This window comes from Wyeomyia smithii, chromosome 2 (assembly GCF_029784165.1).
Source record: "Wyeomyia smithii strain HCP4-BCI-WySm-NY-G18 chromosome 2, ASM2978416v1, whole genome shotgun sequence".
Lineage (NCBI taxonomy): Eukaryota > Metazoa > Arthropoda > Insecta > Diptera > Culicidae > Wyeomyia > Wyeomyia smithii.
Window position 1 is genome coordinate 94,378,589 of NC_073695.1, and position 9,278 is coordinate 94,387,866.

Consider the following 9,278-nt stretch of genomic DNA (forward strand, 5'->3'; position numbering starts at 1 on the left):
CTGAAATTAATCGTTGACAAAAATCAGTTTTCGCCATAGCTAAATTGAAATTGATTGATCGGATACCCAAAAAAACTAGAGACTGATTTGTGTCAATATACTGAATAAAGAGCTTCCCTTCAATATTATCGTAAACACCGACTTTCGTAGAAGACTGACAAACGATTGTATGTTGTGTTTTTTTAGCACAATAACCAATCAGCTCTGAGGGGCGAATGTTCGAAAGTGCACTTTGAAACACAGCAAAAAACCCTTGTTATTCAAAGGCTGTAACTGTATTTTTAATTATTCACCAAAAAAAAAATTCCTCTACGATGCAATTTTTACTTTCATCGTTAGGCGTCCAAACGTAATTCACCTTGCCTTTCTATCAAGTCATCGATCAACGCTCAATGCAACACATGGAAAATCCATCTATCAGCTAGCAATGCCGAAAAACTATGTGATTTTCCCTCACAGCCCTCAGCGTAGGACGTTTTTACAGATGCAGAAACGATTATTTCTATTGCGAAGCCATAACAACGAAAGACGACGGATGGTCAATCGGTTAAGCTTGCTCCAATGATTTCCTGATTGAGTAACCGATAACAAATAGTGTTGATGCTTTTGAAGTGCAGCGGGAATTTTACGGTTCGATTTATTTATTTTACGACATTTATTTTGTGCGAATGAATATAAACTCACAGCTTTGATGCTGTTGCAATTGCAATACTTGGAGTTGATTTTAACCTCTCTCCATGCAGCTATGAATGATTTAGTAAAATTCCGCAGCTAATAGAGTATTGTAAATGTAGGTACTATTAAAAAACATCAGTCGGAATTCTAACAAAGATGGAATGACCGCAGTAGCGCATCGCTACTCATGATTTACCCAACTGCGCGTAGCAATACGAGGGCCAGAGATCTTTTGCCTGAGTCACGTATGGAGTTGATTGCTTGAAAGAAAAATGTTTCGGATGTACAAACATTAGAAAGCTTAATTTTGAAAGCCCTTCGATGTTCAATATAATTTTTACAGTTATCTACTATTGTAAAAAGTAGAAAAATTTGGTCGTCGTGTTTCAATACTTTATTGGAAGGGTTTGACTCTAACTGTGTAAAGTGTGTAGAGATTGAACTTAGCCTTAATCTTGCGATGGTCGACCTTATGAAGTGACCACACCAAAAATGATGGTGAAAACTCATAAAGTGATTTTAGATGATCGCGACTGCAAGTGCATGAGCAAGTAGATTCAGCTGTATATCACAGATTGACTTGAATTTTGAGCTCGATCAAGTTCCTTGGCGACAAAAATTTCATCAGGGGACATGTTTATGGCATCAGTTTTCTTAAATGCGAATTGATAGATTTCTTTCTTAATGGGAGAAACTGTTTTTTCACTTACCAAATTCATCAGGCTTAGCCATCTCGAATTATTCCACGTTTTTAAATAGCAAAGAAACGGAATTCGAGAATTTTTGCGTACTTACTCAGAGATCGTATTCATATGGTTGTTATGAAATCAAGGCTCACCGACTAAAGTTAACGTTAACAAATTCTTGCATGATAAAAAATCAATAAATCATGAAATTAGGAACATCATAAAACGCAAAAACTACTAGTTATATAAAATTTGTAATTTTGATTTTTTCAAAGTGTTAAACATTGTGGTTTTTTCAGAAAATTTGCTGGTTCTGATATTATTCAAGTTTGATGTTATTTAATCGTAAATTAAACATACAATTACTACAATTCATCCGAAAAGATGTAGTCGAAGTTACAAAAGTTCTCCTAGTAATTCGATTTTGGGCAAGTCTTCTTAAATCACCCTTTACATCCTCCGATCGGGCGTCCACATCTACGCTCCAACGAGTACAGGGTCTACCACGGAGCCTCTGTCGGGCTTTTTGCTGAATACTATTTTCGCTGGTAATCTTTCGACATTCATGTCACGCGGCCAGCCTGCCAGATGGTCTCGTGGTACGATGCTGGCTTAACCAGCCAGTCGTCGTCGGTTCGAGTCTCGGCTCGGGAGAGATTGTTAGTGTCAGTAGGCTTGTAGCGCTAGCTACGCAATTGTCCTGTACACTAAACAGTCGGCTGTGAAGTCTGTGTATAAATAAACAGAAGGTCAAGTTCCGAATCCGAATGTAGTACCAAGGCTTTGCTTTGCTTTTGTCACGCGGCCAGCCAACTGTAGTCTACTGTATTTTATCAGCTTGATGATATCAGAATGTTGGTCTGCTAGGTACTCCTTGGATCAGTTTAATCAGTTTTGTTGGGAAACCGTGTTTAAGTATAATCTGCCGTAATTCGTTGCGCTATAAACAGATGATGAGACTGCAAGGTCATTTCTCTGAACTTTTATGCATATGACGCAAAGTGAACTTTTGGTCTGTTGTAGATCGCCCTTCCCGGAAACCACACAGGTATTAACCAACAAAGGTATTCTGCAAGGGCCTCAGCCCCTATGAATCAGGATGTGGGCGAATTTATTTTAAGCAGCATTGAGTTGTGATTACCTTACCAAACAGTTCCTAGCCGTAGTGTGGTATGTGCTGTACGTAAGAGTCGTCTCCACTCGGCCCATGATTGCAGTTTACTAGCTACCAGTTTACCAGTCTGTGTAGGGTCCGTAGGTTGTCTTCCACCTGATCGATCCACCTTGGCCGCATTAAACCTATCCGTTTCGTCCCTGACGAATTGGTTTCCAGAACCATATTTACCGGGTTTTCGTCTGACATCCTTACGACATACCCAACCCATCGTGACCTGCCAAACTTAGCGGTGTGGACGATAGATGGCCCCCCAAGCAGCTCCTGAAGTGTGTGGTTCTTTCGTCTTCTCCACGTTCCATCTGCAGTTCACCGAAGACGGTCCACTACACCTTCCGCTCCTCTACAATCATAGTCCATGTCTCATGGCCGTAGAGGACTACCGGTCTGATCAGCGTCTTGTAGATGGGCAACTTGGTGCGGCGGAGAATTCTACTCGATCGGAGCGTCCTCCGGAGAATAAAGTTTGCGCGATTTGCTGCCATAATGTGCCGATGATTTTTCTGATGGCATCGTTCTCGGCAGTTACCAGTTAGTCCAGGTACACGAACTCGTCAACCATCTCGATTCCATCACTACCAACTTTAACTCGAGGTGGGAGGTTAGCACTGTCTTCTCGTGAACCCCTACTTTTTATATACTTCGTCTTCGATGCGTTGATGACCACTCCAAGCTTTCGACCACACGGGTCCGTCATACCTGAATATGGACGTTGCCACTAGTTAGCTAGCAGCTTTCGTCTGCTGCTAAATACCGCCGAGCTATTCGACATTATGCGCGATAATGCCGCTATAGTCGTGGAAGCTTTCTTGCGACGTAGTCGACGTGGCTTCCAAACGTTAGCTTGTCGTCGACCATTACCCCCAATAGCTGTACCCCAGTGATAATCGGGACGCTTTTCTGACACTCATGTGTGTTGTAGACCAGCACTTGATTCTAAGAGTAGCTTTTCAGAATTTTCAACAGTGGCACCAGCACTTTGAGGCACTGTAACGCGTAGGCTATAGAGTCCCAATTGACGCTATTGAACGCGTTTTAAACGTCTAGTGTGACAATTGCCCAATAGCGAATGCACCTTTTCTTACGCTGGAGTGCTACCTCTGCCGTTTTGGTGACGGAGAGAATAGTAACCACCGTGAACTTACCTCCGCGGAAGCCGAGCTGGTTGCTTGACAGACCGGTTTCACTCTCGGTGAATCTCACAAGTCCGTTGAGGATTACCCTCTTAAGCACCTTACCAGCTGTGTCTAGCAGACATATTGGTCTATAAGCCGATGGGTCACCTGGTGGTTTCCTACCCTTCTGCAGTAATACCAGTCTCTATCGCTGTCATCATCATCTAAGCATTTCTGCATAACCGTCCTGAACAATCCGGGGCTACCTTTATGGCCGTCTTAATGGCCAGGCTCAGGGTTCCGTCAGATCCCGGTGTCTTGCTCACCAGATTGCGTTCTTAATGAGTTCACCGTTCGTCACCCTTGCTGCCTCCTGGACGTCTGCGCGGCTGCCGTCACTCGCTCTTTGTGGTACTCAGCAGCCGAAGGCCAGGGGTTTGGCTCGTGGTGTGGGAAAGTCCCTGAATGATCTCCTTCAACATCGCTTATGATTGCTCTGCCGGGGCTGACGAGCCTCTGGTCTTAGCCGTAACGACCTTAGAGGCGTCACCCCATGGGTTCGTATTGGCACTTTCGCAAAGTCTATCGTAACAGGCTCACTTACTAGACTTTATCGCGGTCTTAAGCATTACCTTAGTGGATTCAATTGCAGCTTGGAGCTCCGATCTTGTGCATCGGTGCGCGCGCGTTTCATCTACCGCCTCGCGCAAAGGCACGCGCTACGAATATCGGCTATCGCGTCGGTCCACCAGTAGGCCGGAGGCCTTCCATATCTAGGCTGAAAAGACCTAGGCATGGCGGCATCGCACGCCCGCTATAGTGTAGCAACAAGTTGGTCCGCACTCTGGGGGGCTCTCCCCCTTTCGAAGTCCCACCTTATTTCTTCCGCAAATACATCGGAGTTAAAAAAGTGGGATGTCTTTCAGCCGCGGGTGATTGGAGTATTGCCCCTACCCGTCGCTTGCCGCCTCGTCCACGCTAGGTACTTCCAGCACCGACATTTGCCAGATCTAAGTTGAGCTTCGTTAAAGTTTTCAACAGGATCTGGCTCCTCAGGTTAGTGCAACCTACTCAATAGCCCAAGCGTTGAAGTCGTTCGCCACCACCAACGGCTTTAGGCCCGTTAGTTTCATGGTTAACAGATCGATCATCTGAGCGAACCTTTCTGTAGACCAACGCGGCGGAGCATAGCAACTGCAGTAGAATACCTCGTTTAGCTTGGCAACCACGTGGCCCTCGTTCGAGGTCGTTACAATCTCCTGAACCGGGAACCATCCGGACTTTTCCGCTACCTGGTTATCGTTTTTCGGTAGGCATGGGGTAGGGGTCCGATACGATGGCTCTGTCCGACATCGACTCAGTGGCTGTTGGTATAGCAGTTGCTTAGCCGCGTACTCGTGGGTCAGGTTTAGTTGCGTCCCCCTCACGCCCGCGGTTTAGTAGCCGGCTTGCTAGCCGAGCACTTGGGGCCTGCCGTGTCGTGGTAGCTTACCGGTGCGTTCTAAGCACTTGGAAGGTACCCCCGCAGCACCGATATAAGCTGGACTTGTTCTCACTTATGACTTATGTCCCCGCTAGAAGCACCTGAAGCAAATATCGGGCTGCTGGAGGATGCCCAGTGGGCATAACGACCAACCAACTCCAGGTTGGTTTTCTTCAAGGCTTTGCTTCATTCAGACGAAGGAAGCTTAACGGTGGCAACCTGGGTCCCAGAGGGACACTTTCAGAGGCGAAATGACCCTTTCTCCACTCCACTTGGTTCACTAACCCGTTCATCAGCTTTTCGAGTGTATTCAGTAGCAACTTCGGATTTCCAAACGGTATTCTCCATGAAGTGCTCGACTTGTATACGTTGTTCAGCCGGGTGAGAATCATTTCTTACCCAGACGGATCTTAGTCAACGTTTGAGCTTCGAAAGCACCGCACATCGATGGCGTTGGGAAATGCCGACCATCAATCTGAAAGCAGACTTCGCCATTAGGGATCTTTTCGGGCAAAGATGGTCAGGCCACACCTTTGGTTGCGGCGAAGTTCATCAACCTCAGGCCATTCTCATTACTGAAAGCTGTGTCTACCAATAGTAGGACGGAAAACCTTGCTTCCGTTCAACCTGTGCGTTTGCGTCCCCGATGATGACCTTTTTATTATACTATGAGAATTCTCCATGTGTTTTATCTAGAAGCTCATATCATATCATCGGGTCCATCATTTGTCAGTCGTATACATTGATCAGGCTGTAATTGAGGAATCTGACCTTGATTCTCAATACTCATAAACGGTCAATGATGGGTTAGCACTGTAGCAGATCCACATTTACTCGATCTAATTGAATGTCGTTGCCGCGGTAGAAACTCATGTTCACCTGTCTTCGGTCACCGCACTTCTCTCAGGCTGCAATTTCCACTTCCATTATCCACAGTTCCCTGGCTAAGTTACCCAGGCCTGGGTCGATACCGATTGTTCCAATTCGTATTGATTTCTGGATTGTTCGTAGTAGGGTACTTTTGGCATGCTGCCTCACTAGAGCCGGGATGACTGGGCTAGAGTCATGGATATATCTGGTGAGACATCGCATGTTATAGTTCAGCCGTCCGCAGCGGATTAGTTAGTGTTTGAGCCAAGCAAGGGGAACAGACGTCAAGACAAGCTGCCATCCAAAGTGAACAGCTCGCCCTTCCCTGTCAGTATACGACCAAGTTCCCACCAGTTCACCGATTATTACTTATTTGTTCATATCCTAGTGGATATCATGTGGAGGTAGGGCTAGAAGTTACTGGGCAGTATGCTCTGGACCACACTGGGGTACATTTTATGCCAACTAGTACAAAAAATTCACTCCCTATAGCTGTAGATATGGTTGATTTTCCTTCAATTAGAGACTTTTAGTTATGTTTCAGCAACAGCAACATTGGTCCACTGTAGAGTAGTAGAGACACTGTGTCATATCTATCGATTATTTGTAGATATCTCTTGGTAGCTTTGGAAACAAGACTATTTTTTTGAAGCAATCTTGCTTTTCGGTAATATATTTATATGTGCGACATAAAAATTTTATTGTGCGGTAGCTTCGATCCCTACATTTTACCCACTTGGTTATCGGCGCCTGTTATGCTAACGGTTATCAGATATTGCACCAATCGCATTTACAACCTTCGTCCTCAATCGTTCAATTCAATTCAGCTGAAGATACAGAACTGTTAAGCTGTAAAATTTATGGCAGCTCATCACCTTCAGCAGACTCGCCCGAAAGGTTCGCTGATAAGCGCACAGACGCTTCCCGGTAGCTGATAGTCGCGTCTTTATACAGGAACGTGTTACTAATGCTGATCAGATGAAGGAGCAAAAATGTAAACAAATATGGATTACGACAGCAAACGTACATAGAGTACCGACAATCGCCGTTTGTTTGACTAAACATTATCCGTGATGTATGTATGTCAATTTCAGGTCGCCAAAATTGGCACCGATGAAAGTCAAATCAGTTGCTCCCTGCTGGTTGAGAGGACTTGATGTAGACAGGCAATTAGTGAATGATTTTTTTTTAAGTATGAAACTGGAGAAGTGTCTTGCCGTGCCAAGTTGGCTGCAAATTCCCTACGACGACAAACGCATCCTGGCCTACCTTCTGGGTGGTTTAACCATACTGTTTGGAACCGCACTGTATGGACTGTTGGCGTGGCACAAATTTGGAATGTTTGGTGATGGGAGTTGTCCCTCCTTTTCTTATAGTAAATGATATTTAAGTGGTCATTCGCACGCGTAACAATTTAAAAGAATTATTTTATTTTAGTATACAACTTGGAACTTCCTCTGCTAGCTGTGGTTCTATTAGTGTACTATACAGCGACATTTGTGTTTATTTGGGGCGTTTGGAAGGTACAGTTTTAAAGCTTGTTAGTTGTAAAAAAAAAACGAGTGGCTAATTTCTTCCATCTTCTATGGACCTTTCGTTGACAGGAAAAATCAAAGTACATTCTGCCATTTTTTTGTCTGCTGGTGGCTACCGTGGGATTTATCGGACATGCTCACATAGAGCGGATGCTGTTTGAAGTCGACAAAACCGAGCGACGGTTCGTTATTGTGGCGTTCGCTTTTACAACAGGTAAGACGACATCAGGTGGTTGAGCTTTCAAGGGGATTCCGCAGCGGGTCAGAACAGAAAAAGTATGCTTCGTCGGTTGATGGTTTGGTTGTGTTTTATATCGTTGCAGGAGTTTTAGTTTTCGCCAGCTCAATCACTCTATTGCTTTACCGGGAGATGAACACAAACAGCGATCGACGAGGAAAGGTCGAATATATGGAACTTTTTGTTACCGGATAGAAGCGATGGTAAATATCTTTGTACTCCAAAAGGAATAGGATACTTGTAATTTAAAAGATCGACCTATGTACTACTACGGAGTTTTGTAGTATCATTTTAGGATTTAGGATATTATCAGTATTCTGGCATATGAATAAATTTTTAATTGCCGTCTAGTAAACATATTTTTTGCGAAACTTGGTAGCTACATGTTAAAAATAGTTTCTAAACTTTTTTTTGTATTTTGATTAGCTTAGATCGTTACCTTCATGAACAGTAAAGTAAAGTTGTTATAGAATAGGGCTATGGTCTGATCTATATTTACAGCTCCCTCGATCTTAGTCAAAAAGGTGTCATCTTAGCTAAGAGAGTGATAAAAAGTGTAAAAAAGGAAGATTCTATTGGAGAAATGATAGTAGTTTGAGTATAATTACTAATATTTTAGCTTGAAATATAACGCAGCTTTCACTGGGTGTATAGAAATCTTCTAATTTAAGTTCAAAGTAGTAAAAGCAAAGCAAGGGAGTGGAGCATCTCGATATAGAATTCAAGTTTCTATTTATAAGACATAGACTTCGTACAGTAGAACTCATAGAGCATTAAACATAATCAAAATTATTTTGAAGGGTTTTTGGACTGGAAACGTATCATGGATCAAAAATATAGTATAATAAATGATTGTGACTAAAAATATTCATGGAATAACTCACATTTGAGTGATGATATAGTTCGCAGCCAGCAAGGCCAGAATTGAGGGGTGGGGGAAGTGGTGGTTCTCAAACGGGGCAAATGCCCGATTCATGGTCACGCAGGACAGACATTAAACCACAAGAAGCCAATGTAACATGATTTGTTGAGGTATAACTACAGGTCGGACTCGATTATCCGGAGTTTTGTTTTGTAAAATCCTGGTGATACGGTGAACATGGTAGCTTGTGTACCACTAGCGTCTAATTCAAAAAGCTTTTTTTTGTGTGAAATAAAGTGCTATAGGTGATCTAGTGCTAGTGATCCGACGGCCAAATTGGATATCTTAACGGATAAGTAGAAGTGTCTTTGCATGCTTTTGATTTATTCTGTTTTTTATTGATTTAATTTGTGCCAGCGCCGACCACCGCGTCTATTTCACGTAGACGCTACGGCTGCTGATTGAAATTTCATTGTTGTTTTTTTCATTGTTCGCTGCCTATAGCCTCTGCCGTTGCTGCTGGACGATACCAGCGTATTTGTCTGCAGCGGCGTCTGCTTGTTTGTATCGGGATAATGGATTGTGCGAAATGTGGCAATACCATTCGCATTAGCGATGATCCTGTTATTTGCGTTGGTAA

The 9,278-nt window shown here is 43.6% G+C and overlaps 1 protein-coding gene across 1 annotated transcript; it reads left to right on the forward strand.

Annotated features, from left to right (window-relative positions):
- The first annotated feature begins 7,119 nt into the window (after window positions 1-7,119).
- On the forward strand, window positions 7,120-8,643 carry LOC129725265 (uncharacterized). Its single transcript, XM_055680860.1, has 4 exons — window positions 7,120-7,378; window positions 7,441-7,526; window positions 7,608-7,752; window positions 7,862-8,643. Exons 1-4 carry the CDS (start codon window positions 7,198-7,200, stop codon window positions 7,969-7,971), a joined length of 522 nt encoding a protein of 173 aa, XP_055536835.1. The 5' UTR covers window positions 7,120-7,197; the 3' UTR covers window positions 7,972-8,643.
- The last annotated feature ends 635 nt before the right edge of the window (window positions 8,644-9,278 follow it).

Bases quoted from the DNA above. Each gene is read 5' to 3' on its own strand.
- LOC129725265 (XM_055680860.1), top strand. From the start codon at position 7,198: ATGAAACTGGAGAAGTGTCTTGCCGTGCCAAGTTGGCTGCAAATTCCC. The intron at 7,379-7,440 runs GTAAATGATATT...ATTTTATTTTAG, and splicing joins TTGTCCCTCCTTTTCTTATA to TATACAACTTGGAACTTCCT. The intron at 7,753-7,861 runs GTAAGACGACAT...ATATCGTTGCAG, and splicing joins GGCGTTCGCTTTTACAACAG to GAGTTTTAGTTTTCGCCAGC.